Source organism: Acanthisitta chloris, unplaced genomic scaffold, assembly GCF_000695815.1.
Source record: "Acanthisitta chloris isolate BGI_N310 unplaced genomic scaffold, ASM69581v1 scaffold15076, whole genome shotgun sequence".
NCBI lineage: Eukaryota > Metazoa > Chordata > Aves > Passeriformes > Acanthisittidae > Acanthisitta > Acanthisitta chloris.
This window is the reverse complement of record NW_008676651.1, coordinates 73662-86747: the sequence shown is the minus strand read 5'-3', so window position 1 is coordinate 86747 and position 13086 is coordinate 73662. Positions and strand designations below refer to the sequence as shown.

General features: G+C 43.7%; 1 protein-coding gene across 1 annotated transcript in view; it reads right to left on the bottom strand.

The window, feature by feature from the left end:
- BCAS3 (breast carcinoma amplified sequence 3) overlaps positions 1 to 13086 on the bottom strand; it is a gene marked incomplete at its 3' end in the record, with an annotated part of 109862 nt that overhangs the window by 24250 nt on the left and 72526 nt on the right. Inside the window, exon 13 of the mRNA XM_009076225.1 lies at positions 554 to 687. Within this exon, the coding sequence (XP_009074473.1) occupies positions 554 to 687 (134 nt within the window). The remainder of the gene's footprint in view (positions 1 to 553; positions 688 to 13086) is intronic.

Sequence of the window (13086 nt, the reverse complement as noted above, 5' to 3'; positions counted from 1 at the left end):
GCAGTTTACTGAGCATTGTTCCAATAAGCCTTTCAGCCTTTTCCACCCTTGGCTAATATCCAAACTTTGGTCTCGCATCTTTCCGAGTGGGATTTTTTTCCGCTGGGGAGTTAAATAGGTATCACCAGAGTCCCAGCAGGTTCCCTCACTTGGCTAAGAAAAGTTAATCACAGCCTTTTGATTAACTCTTCCTTTCAGCTCTTTAATTTGTCTGTCTGTGGCTTTTCCCCACCAAAAAGCCAAGCAAAGCCTGACAGTTGCTTCACGGGCACGAGACAAATGTTGAACATGTTACATGAGAAAAGGTTAAGTGCAAACACAGCCAATAATCAGAGCTCTTTGGAGGCAGTGCCAGATCTGAATAAATCTGACAGCACCTCATTGCAAAGGGCAAGAATTTATTATTGTCCAGGTTAAACGCCCTGCTCTTATCCCTTCTGTGGCTGGAACCTAAGAAAGGCTCTTTGTGTGCCGAAACCAACATTAAAGTGCCAACATACACAGAATCTATAAGGTGCCTGGGGATTATTCTTCAGCAAATAGTTTCACTTACTTTGGCTTCAGTCTCTCCCCTGTGAAGTGTGTACAAATGATGGACAGCACTTTGTGAGGATGACCAAGGATGTGTCAGGATTTGGAAAACGTGGAAATCGTGGCCTAATGTGTCGGTTGTGACCAGCAGCATCCCTGGGTAGAAACAAGAAACACAAAAGCACAAGAGGTTAATCACTGCAAAAGGAAAAGGTTGAGAATGTCTGTCAGCAAAGTTAACGTGGCTTACACTTGGGGTTTTGGAAACAGAAGAAAACAGACACAGAAAATCACTGAACTGAAAGGGATTCACCTCATAATCAGAACTGGAATCACATTATCAACATTACTACTTAATCATGAATAGAGTATTAAGCATTAACATAGTATGACAACACAAATCTATAAAAACTGACTGAATAATCTGAATATTCTAACTAAATCTGAGAACTGTGTGACCGAGATGAAGCACTGAAGTGATGAATGTCACAGCAAAACCCCAAAATGCTCTTCCCTGGGCACGAGCCAGGCTGGAAGAGACTGATGTTTCCAGAATCACAACTTCTGGAGAAGAGACAGTACCAAACCTCAGCCAAAACAACCCAAGTGAAAGAAACTGATTTATTGGTGAAAGGAGCAAATCAGAGCTGAGAGCTCTCGAGTGAAACACTAAATGAGGTACTAAGTTCATTGCTAACAGGTACTGAAATGATTCAATTCCATCAGCACAACCACAGTAACTCCTGTTTGCTGCTCACCTTTATCTCCCACCATGTGTCAGGCAATAACCCAGTTTGTAAATGTTTACAAACATATCTGAAGTCAATTTGCCATAAATTTATATCAATTTATATCAAAGTATTGTGTACACATAAGAAAAGCACAGCAGAAGTTAGGGCTGCATTAACAACTACAGGTGTATTTTTCTCTCTCAAACTCTCCACATTACTATGTTTTCCATGAAATTTTTTAAGTTCTCACCCAAAGGAACTCTCTGACATTCAATTAACATCAAGTACAAGGTGATTTTAGCAGTTTGACAGTGATATTGAGGTGCCTTCTAAACCATTTTCGAGGTACCAATCTATGAAGGAAAGCCAGGAATTCTCACATAGCTTTGATGGTTCTCCACATAAAGCATAGCTGAAATCTTTCATCCTTCAGGAAGAGAACTCAGTCTCCATGTTCTACACAACATCTCTTGAGAGGATAAATGATTAGCTCATTGCTGCCATTAAAGAGCATTTGGTTCCTCAGTTTATTTACACGTGGCCCCACCATTTGTCTTTGCTGCTCACAGACACAGGGCACGTTTGAAAGCTTTCTCACATCACCACTTGGAACATTGCAGAATTCAACTGGAATCAAATCCTCTTGTGTACAGAGCAGCAGAGAAACACTCTCTTAGCAAAGATTAAGTTTAATTAACTTTTCTCCCGGAACACCATTACATCACGAGATCAGTATTGGGTGTTTTCCCTCCATGGAAATCCTGGAATTCTCCTTCCCTTAAGCCCAGATGGAGGAATTTCAGTGGGCAAAGCCTTGACTTGTTGGCCCAACGTCACTCCCCAGTGCCACTGACGCTGGAGCAGGTTTTGAGGGCACATGAGGCACAGCAAAGTCCTGACACCTCCAACCAGGGCTGGTTATCATCAGAGACTGTGTGTGGGCACGAAGAGGCACACGAGAAGACATAGGAAGAGGCACATGAAAGACACATGAAGAGGCACATAAAGAGGAACACAAAGAGGTGCACAAAGAAGCACATGCCTTGACTCCTCTTGCCCATAACTCTCATAAAATAAAGACCTTGTGAAGATTAAAACAGACTTTCAAGAGGATGAGGCCCACCAGCAGTAAGGTACGAAACCAGAGAGATCCAAATTGCATTCAGAGACAAATTTCCCTATAAATTTCCCCTCTGCTTGACCACTGAGGCTGGCAGGGCTGAGGCAGAGCGTGAGGCCACCCAAGCTGCACTCAGCCTTTCCCTCAAAGTCACACAAATGCAACATCTCAGGTCTGACCTCAGCAAGATTCCCTCCAGCAGACATACTTTTACTGCTGCTCCGATGCCGAGAGCTCGAAATGAAAGGGAGTTTGTTATGGAGCTGAGAAATCCGTGAGTGCATTGGGGTATTATGTTTGGGCGGTAAGGCATGTGAGCTGAGGTTGGGCTGGATGTTAATGTTGGCTTAACTGGCAATTTCCTTGATTTGTAGTGACTGTGTTGATAGGAAATACAGCTAAAGTTGCTCTGGTGCAAGGCAGCCAAGTCTTTCGTGTGGGATTATGCACACAATTTGCATTAATTCTGTTCTGCAACATCACAAACTGCACTTCCCTCCCCGTGAAGTGTGCGGTCCTGGGTAAAACACGGCGTTTCCAGCAGAGCAGGCTGGAAGCAAACAGGGCTTTGTGTGCTTTGGGCTGCCACTCTTACTGCACTGAGGATATTCCAACAGATCTAATTCAACCCAGCAAGGTTTTATCTTCTCTGTTCCCATCGTTGCCTCTCCTCACACATTAGAGAGCTTCATACACAAGGGGGAGTATTCTTCAGATCCTGTTGGGTTCGGATTCCTGATGGATAGGACCTATGGAAAACGAGGAGCTGGAGGAGATGCCTCAGCAAACCTAGATTTGTTTTCTCTTCCCCCAAAGCACCAGAAGTGTTTTACAAATCCAGACCCAGGGCCGAGTGCACCCCAAGATCCCAGCAGTGTTCTTCATGAGCATCCCATCACATGGCAAGGAAGATCGTAAAAAAGAACTTTCAATGGGCCAAAAATCCGACTGGAACTGGAGACAAGAAGCTGTGCAATAAGCATGAGCCAGTGAAAACACTGAATTACCATCCTGCACTGCCCATCAAATCCCCTGGTGTTCAGCTAACCAGGACCTCGTGGCAGTGCAGGTGTCTGCGGACGGCGCTGTAAGCCCCACGACATGCAGACATGGTATCGTTTCACCCTCCTCCAAAAGTCCACAGACCTTTGCCCAAATCTGTAACCCTCTATTTAACCCTCTGTTTAACCCCAGCAGGACACAGCCTGAACACTCAACTTGGGCCCAAACAGCACAACTTGTGGCACACGACCCCACAGAGCCCACGGTGGTACCTGCTGGTTCCTTTGGACACACACACCATGTCCAAACAGCCTTTCTGATCAGTTCCAGATGATGCACAGAGCTCTTGGTTCCATATTCATATGCTTTGCCTTCAGGTTTTTGGGGGCTTTGTGTTTCTTGGATTTGGTTTTGGGTGTTTTTTCTCTCTATTTTTGCTAACTCGAAGGAGTAGAGAGGTGAAAGATAATACATTTGTGGGTGGAAAGGAATTGACTTAAAAATAGAAGGATGGGTGGTATCTGATCTGGCAGTTTTGCATGCCTAATCCAAACTCCTGCTGCCTGTCCTGTTTGGAATACATGCATTTTAGTAGATGAAAGCTGAGGGAAAACAGGCTCTTTGCTTGTATTAGCCTCTTTTTCAGTAAGTTAAAGAAGGACCTTTCACACTCCCAATTTGCATTTGAAGAGCAAACAGAGGAACTCGGATCAACACAGAGGTCCCAAGCACAACACCACAGCTGTGGAAGAATGTGCATTTGTAAAACAGCATTTGGAAATATCTTCCTCACTCCTGTTATTCGACAATAAATCACTGATGTTTTAGAACACTGGACTTGGGTTTCGTGGTGGTATTTTCCAGCTCTCCTTATTTCACCCTGAAGAATCCCAGTTTTCCATGATCACAGCTCAGCCACTTTGCTTCTCTCTCCATCTCCCTGCAACTCCCCACCAGGAATACCTAATCCCAGTGGAGGAACATGAACTGGAATCTTGGTGGTTACCTCACTTTCACTTTCAAGTGCAGGAAACTTCAACTCAGCTTTCTAAGCTAGAGACCTTGTGACAGTTCTCCCAAAAAGCTGTTTGGACGGAAATAGGGGTTAAAGCTTTCCTAAGTTCAGACCAAAATGTTTTCTCTGATGATGTACTTTATAGATGAATAATCAGAGATGAAAAGTGAATAATTCTCGAGGATTTCTTGCTTATTTTTCAAACTGGCATTAATCCCTGTTTAACAGATAACAGCTGAGATCCATTGAAGTCTTGCACACACAGGACTCAGTGGAAATTTATGTGTAAAACAGACATTATTTAGGATGTTTCTCGCTGCAAAGATTCTGATTTTGCTTATCCACAGGACGAGGCTGCAGCCAGATGAAATGAATGACTGTTTTACTGTGTGGCTGTTTTAAATCCACCGCGATGATTAAACCCCAGTTTTAACGGAACAGATATCCTAGATGAGGGGAAAACAAATTAGCAAAGCTTTGTTTTTACCTGCCCTAATTTACAGCTTCCTCCTTTCCCTGCATTCCCCTTGGGAAACCATAAAGCTTCTTTCAGGATAGAAACGTCTCCAAAAGAACACAGGGAATATCTGCATAAAAGGCAAAACTAGTACAGATGTAGACTGTGGGTTAAGAGCTATTTATGCAGTATCAGAAGACTAAACCAGACTCTGGCCAGGCCATAAACTAAGCCCACGCCCTAAATGAGGTGCCAAGCCACAAAAAGCATTTGCGTCAACTGGGAATACAAGGAAAAGAAGGACTTCTAATTATAGGGCCTGGAAGCGGAAGCCCAGAGTGATTAGGAGTTGAGGCGCTGCTGTATGTTTATCTGGGAGCTTCCTCCTGCTCTCTCTGGGCCTGGGTTTGATAGATGAGGGTTGGCCTGAAGGGTGGGACTGGAGCTGCTGCTGGTACACAGAGTTCTCCTCAGTCTGAGGGAGAAGGAACGCTCGGGATTCTGTGGCCTTGTCGGCACATAACTCTTTGCAGCCAGGCGTCACTGGTCAGCCCCAAGGGCAAATTAGAGAGCTGCCAGTCCTGCTCTGAAATCTGGGAAACCTGAGCTGCCCAGGCATCCCCACCACATCCTATTTATAACACCTCCCGAGCTGCAGAGCTGTTGATTGCACACGAACCAGGTCTGCGCAGCGGAGCAGAACGAGGAACTTCAGCAAGGCCATTTTGGGAGGGACAGGAGGGATTTCCACCTCCCCAGACAAGGGCATTGCTCACTGAAGGACTCACAGATGTCACAGAGTATTGGAAGGGACCCATGAGGATCCTTGACTCCAACTCTTGGCCCTGCACGGGACATCCCAACAATCCACCCTGTGCCTGAGAGCATTGGCCAAACACTCCTGGAGCTCTGTCAGGCCTGGGGCTGTGCCCACTGTCCTGGGGAGCTGTTCAGTGCCCAAACATCTCTGGGGGAAGAACCTTGTCCTGACCTTGGAAAGGTTGATGCTCTCTCCAAGATCATCCGAGTCCAACCCTACTGTGGTTACCAGACCATCAAGTGCCACATCCAGTCTCAGCTTGAAAACCTCCAGGGATGGGGAATCCACCACCTCCCTGGGCAGCACATTCCAATGCCTGAGCACTCTCTCCTTAAAAAATCTCTTCCTAATCTCCAACCTAACCCTCCCCTGGCAGAGCTTGAGTCTGTGCCCTCTTGTCCTGCTGCTGGTTGCCTGGGAGAAGAGACCAACCCCCACCTGACTCCAACCTCCTGTCAGGGAGTTGCAGAGGGTGAGAAGGTCTCCCCTGAGCCTCCTCTTCTCCAGGCTGAACACCCCCAGCTCCCTCAGCCTCTCCTCCATTTGTCTTGACAATGTTTCAAGTTGAAAAACAAAAGTCAAAATAAACAGTAAAACCAAAGAATTATTCTGTCATTAAACAATCACAGCTCAGTTTACCCTCAACGAGTGTTCTTCTGCCCACTTGCTCCGATCAATGGGAAGAACTTCTGCAGAGCCTTCCAATTTCCACCTCTCTAACTGTTAACTCAAGGCCACTGTCACGTTTCAATATAGAACATTTAAATAATCAGAGCAGTTTCAGGTCTGTTAAAGGTGCACTCAGGCATCCTAAGGGGACACAGTTTAATCTGTTTTACTGCTGGCCCAACATTAATTTTCTCGTTATTAATGGGTGGAAAATCTCTTTTGCAGCCAAGCAAGCATAATTATTTTACATTTTCAATGTGTTGCACTTCACAGCTCTCAGCTGCTAAGCTGGCAGCAGGAACACTCCTGGAAAGCAGATCAGTTATTTACCACATTTAAAAGGAAAAAAAACCCAACTAGGTATTTATAAACCAGCACCATTTCTTAGCTGTTTATTCATTGAGCAGCTTATTTGAAAAGTTTTTCTCTGTTGACACTTAAATTACTGTAATGGAACAACAAAATCAAGGTAGAAAAGTGAATTGAATTTGAGGAGTTCACTGGATGCTCCAATGGATGAAGAACCAAGGATTCTATGGACTATTCTCCTCCAGCATTGAGATACTGCAAGACCTTCAGTGACAGCTTCTCAATCCTTCCATTTGCCTAAAATCCACTTTCAACCCCCAATGTTAAAAGTCTGAAGTTCTCACAATCTTTTTCAACCTTTCCCAAGTCACTGGATCACAGCTGCACCTGGAGCTTTCTGCTCTGTGCTTTCCATACTGTTTGCAATCCTCTCTCCCATCTCCTCTCCCTCCTGCTGGAATTTCACATCAGTCATCTTGAAAACTCTCCCACTTCTTGTTCCCTGAGAACTCCTTTCTTCCTTTCCCAACCTGCTCCTTTGCAGTCTTCCTTACCACCTTGCCCCTAACTCCACAAGGATCAAGTCTTACACTCTCCACCTTTCCTGCCTCACGTAGAAGCTTCTCTTGGTCCAAGAACACATCCCACCCTGACCAGCCAAGGCAGCTGTGTGAATTGACACTTCTCTGTGCAGCACATGCAATAATACCTGTTAATTCTGTGTGTTGGAATGTACCTGCCCCATCCCATTGATTTCAAAGCTGGAGCAACTCCCAAACTGAGGGTGGACTTAGCTACAGCTACAGAAATGTTGCAAGTATTGTATTTTCAGTTTGCTTTTCAGGGCTTGTAGTGAAAGATATTGGGTCTCTCACTCCCTCTGAAGCAGTGAGAAGCCAGGATAGAATTGTCCACACTGCACTGAAGAGTAGAGAAAAGCTTTTACTGAGGAATGCTGTCCCAGGAGAAGACCACCACAAAGCTTTTGTAACAGAATGTCCTTTTCAGAGGCTCTAAGGCTAGTTCCTTGCCTTAACAAATTGGCAATTGAAGCACAGTCTCTACCAAAAAAAAAAAAAATCAAAGAGAGGATAATTCTCATCTTTCCTGGCTGCCCACAGCCACCTACTGGGTTTGTTGTACATATAGTTCTTGGCAGTGCAGCCTTCCCCCCACAGCCTGACTGAGCAATGAGGCACAAACCTTACAAAAACAGAACTGAGTGATTTAAACAACCTTCAAATAGATGTGCAAACTTCGAGCCTTAACCCAACTCCCAAAACAAACACCAGTAATAGATACATTTGCATGGATGCTCCTGGGAAGGAGGGATGAGAGCACAGCAGTGACAGCTCTCCAGCAGTGTGGAACACCAGGCTGAGTCCAACTCCAAGGGAAATCCTGACTCTGGGAGGTCCTGCAGCCCTGTAATAAGTTATTGCTTGTACTGTCACAGTTACTGTGCAGCTAGGACTTTTTGAAGGGATTCATGTCAAAGGCTGTGCCAACTGCACCACAGGAGAGGGAAAGGAGAAGACACATCTGAAGAGCAGCAGCAGTACTGTAGCTCCTGGAGCATCTCCTCTGAGACCTGTGGCAGGACAGACATTAGACATCCTGGATGGAGACCAGGAGGCTATGACCAGTTCGGGTTCTGCACCGACAATCACCACAGGTCACCAGAGGAGTTAGGACCCACACACCATTCCCTGTTCTGTTGGCCCTGGTAGCTCAGCCCAACTTCCAAAATCGGTCACTACATTATTCTGTGTAACTTGAGGCTTCCACAGAAAGTGGAACTCGAGGAAGAGCAGCACTGCAGCTCACACTGAGGATGGTCAGAACACTAACAGATGTCGTGGCATCCTGCAAAAAAATCAAGCTCAACATTTGCATGTCAAGACTCTAGAATTAGTGAACATATCTACAATTTAGGAGTAATTTCTACACCTTATTTTATCTGCAAATTGTGAAAATGGCATATATATATATATATATATATATATATATGTTTTCACATTCTGCTTATTCCACATCCTTAAGGTCTCATGACCAAAGAGCATTACAGCAACCACTGTGAGCCTCACAAAGCACCTTCTGCACGGGATAAAATGATGTTAGAGACAGGAACACAAACATCACTTCCAAACCTTCATTAAAACTGGCACCAACCAGCTAAAATTTAAGCTATAAACTCACAGTTCTTGTCCGTATCTGTATAATGAGCTTGTCAAAAATCACCATTAATGTGTGCAGTGATCAATAATTTTGGCATAAATTGGTTTTAACTGGAATAATTACAGTTGATTATAAAATATTCTCCTAGACATGAAAAGAAAACAGCTGATTTGGGCCACACATTTGTTGGCTGAAATCTTTAGTGTCAGGGACATCTAAAACTTGGTGGCTAAAATCTCATTAACTAAAAAGCACTTTCTTAGGCAGCAAACAGAAGTTTTACATTGACAAAATACATTATTTCCCTCTAAAAATTTGATGGTGTCACTAGCTTACTGTTTGTATTGGAACTAAAACATGGAAAGAAAATTGTGATTTATTAGTTATGCCTCGATACACAATTCAAGTTGCTTTTCTCTGTGTCTCAGAACAAGCAGCTTTTGGGTAAAACAATTTATTTGTCGTGCCAAATCCAGTCCAATCAGCAACTCGAGTTAACCTACAAAAGAATATTCATCCTTGTGCTTCATATTTCTAGAAATCCTAGAAAATCCCAATTTTATGACCCTAAACTCTTCCAAACAAGCAGAATTCATGTGTCAGTGCAACACTGAGTCCTCAGCAAGTTCTATTTTCAGCTGATCTCAAAATTTCCATCCCACATTTTGCAGACAGAAGATACTACTATAGGCAACAGGTTTTAGCCTTAAAAATACAGTAGAGACAGAATGAAAACTCAGAGATTTGGTTATTGGTCACAATTTTCATGGCTGGTCTAGACCTAAAAGCTGCAGCATCTTCTTCCTGTCCCACTCACAGCTCAGCATCACCCACAGCCTTTGCACGAGGAGGGAAGTGAAGAGAAATTCTCTCAGTTCCATCTCTATTAAACCTTTCAAATTCCAAATAATCTACTTTTTACCTCCTTTGAGACACCAGTAAGAAATGCCCAGATATTAAAAATGCATAAGTTTGACAAGCAAATAAAAAAGTTAAAATATAAAAAAAAAATCAATATTTTTAGCTTCAGTGCTTATAACATTTAATTAAGCCTGGCATGGCTATACATTTTTCTGTTTTCCTAAAGGGTGGAGAGGAAGGTTAGAGTTTATCATGAAGTTTGGGGAATAGAACTGGTAAATAAGGTGAAAACCTCTGTCTGGAACTGATTTCTGAAGCACTGATCTGATTTCCTTCCTCACAGACTCTGTTTTTATTGTATTATCTATGGCTGTGGAGATCTTGCCCAAGTGTGGACAACAATCTCTTTAGCAACTCATATTCAGCTTGAGCACAAATAAACCATTTACAATTTGCCTTTAAATGTGGCCAAGCAAAGACAATTGACAGAAACAAAGCTGCAGCTCAACAGACTCTAAGCTGACTCTTAAAAACACATTGACAATCGCTGCAGCATGGAGAGATGTGTCTAATTTACACACAAGTTGGTTTTAATTATCACAGTTCATAAAGGCCTTTATACCTCGGATCTGTCTGAGTGAACAGAGAGGATTCAGCTCGGTTTGGATCCTCCTGAAACTCAGCACACATCCAGCCTGCAAAAAGGACTCAAAAGCAGATTCCAGGCTGCTTCTCAGTGGTGATTTACAGTGATCCCAGTCGGAGGAGCCTCCCCAAGTGTGATGCTGGAGCTCCCTCACCACCCAGCGCGAGCCCCGGCTGGGGCACTCCCTGCCAACATCATAAATGCTGCCATTAAAATATTTGTTTTAATTCTGACCTCAGAGTCACAGCTAATAAACAAGAAAGGCAAGGAGAAATTGAAAAACAAACTGAATGCAGCTGTTGGGACTGGACATTTCACAACTGGGTTTAACTGCAGCCACCATGAATAGCTGCCATAGAGCAGAGCCAGGCAGGGTTTGCTCTTTGCTTGCTGCACGTGTAAATTTAACTGGATTTTTTACCTTGCCCTCTGAGCTGGGCTGCAAACAGTAGGAGCTGTTTGCTGGGGGTTCCTCAGCAAGCACAGATGGAGTTTGGGTCGTGTCACTGTCATCGTCCTCACACAGCAGTGCCCAGAGTTTGTGTGGGTGTAAAACATGTTTGTGTGAGTCCTGAGCTCGTTTCAACACAGCCACTGCCCAGGAGATTCATCTGTTAGGAACTCTTCAGAAAGGCACTACAGACTCACACAAGACACTCGATGCAGAGGGTGAAACGTGAAGTTTGTGCTGTTCCACAGATTTCCCCAAACCTACTCTTGAAATGTAAACTATTCTGGCTTTTACACGTCTTCACAAAAATCACCTTTCTGGAATGCACAGCATTAGAAACACTAATTAGATAATGAGGTACCTGAACATCCTGGAAAGAAATCCATTTAGAGCAGGGAAAAGGGAGTCACATCATGTTAAAGTTGTAGACAGAAATAATCAGATTATTAAACTTTAGGATAGGAAGACGATCAGATTTTTCAATTTCTTTTGGAACAGATTCCTTGAGTACAGAGGAAAACACAAACAATTACACCTTGCAAAAAATTAAAGCACATTGATGTGGTTTTAAAATATTTCCTCCTCCTCTGCTCAGCTCTCAGGTTTGGTATGTGAGGAGATAAGTAGCACCTCACAGCCCTCCAAAAGTAAACTCTGTTTTCTGTGTGTGGAATATTTTAATTACAAAGTAAAAACAAAACCTATAACTATTTATTTTAAATATGTGGAAATCCAACTTCCAAATCATTTATGTCCTTATATTGAAATGTCTTAGGAAAGTAAGGATAGGAGGGAGATCTGAATCTCCCAAATCACTCTGCAGTCGTAATTCCCAATTCCAGTTCAGACTGCAGTCCCAATCCCCAGTCCAAATCCCACTGCAGTCCCAATCCCCAGTCCCAAATCCCACTGCAGTCCCAATCCCCAGTCCCATCTCAATCCAGGACATTTGCTTCCACAATTCAGCTCTAATCCCAAGACCTTTCCATGAAAGTGAAGCAGTGAATCCTTTGGCCCCGAATGAGAAGGAGCAGCAATACAGCAAAGCCTGTGGATGAATCCATGCAGGGAATTTCCCTGGCAGCCCCTGCCAGGCTCTGGGCAGATTGTGTCTGCCATGGGAACAGGGAGCTCATTCCCATGGAGCACAGCTGACATCAGGACTGGTGAGGTTTTCCCTCCTTTCGAAATCACAGTGTCTAACACAACCTTATGAAAAATGAGGCTATTTGCTCAGCTCCCTCAGCCTCCAGTCTAGACACTCTCCAGTTCAGACTAATCCAGTTTACCATTGAGCAACTGATTCCAACTGTAACATTTAATCCTTCCCCTTCCCTCTCCTGTTTCCAGCCCTGCACACACTCACAGATCCTGGCAGACTCTCACCCACGATTTAAAAACTTTGCTGTAAACATCTTCATTTCAGTCACCCCCTGTGGGGTGTTCCTTCCTCCTGTGAACTTCCAAAACTGAGTCCAGGTCACCTCCATCCAGAGTTTATAGAAGGAGCTCCTGGTGATTCACGTTAGGGAGCAGAGAGGATTCCTCTGCAACTAATGACCAGAACATTCTGCAAATGGTTTGTGTCCATTTTTTAATTATATGGATATATATATATAAAACATAAACATATAAAAATATAGGTAAATATTATATACATATAAAAGTTTAAAGCCTCCTAATGATAAATTCTCATATAATGTTGCACTGACAGAAAAAAACCATCTGAATAACCACGAAAATATTTGCTGAAATTTTTCATCCTGGCTACATTTTAAGTAGGGTAAAAATTCAGCCATAATAAATAGAGACTTCAAGACCAATAGTGCTGTGCTGCACCAGGTAAGAGAAAGTTGTAAAGAAAGAGAAATCCAACCTGGCCTGGAACACTCCCAGGGATGGAGCACCCACAGCTTCTCTGGGGAACCTGTGCCAGTGCCTCAGCACCTCACAGGGAAGAATTCCTTCCCAATATCTAACCTCAATTTCTCCTCTTTCAGTTTGAACCCATTATTTTTAATACCTTACATTTACAGCCTGGAACAGGCCAAATCACCCTTCCAAGAACTGGAGGGAGGCTGTGCTGTCCTGCAGATCACAGTAACACAGCACATGTGCTCACCCAAACAAGGGTATCATGTTGGTGACACAACCTGCAACTCAGTGCAGCTAACACATCCCAGATAACCCTTGAGTGGCCAAGGTCTGTTGACTATAATCCTATACTGTGTTTCTGGACCCAACCCAAAGGTATCAAGATTTTCTTCAGGAAAAAAAAAGAAATAAGCAGGGAAAA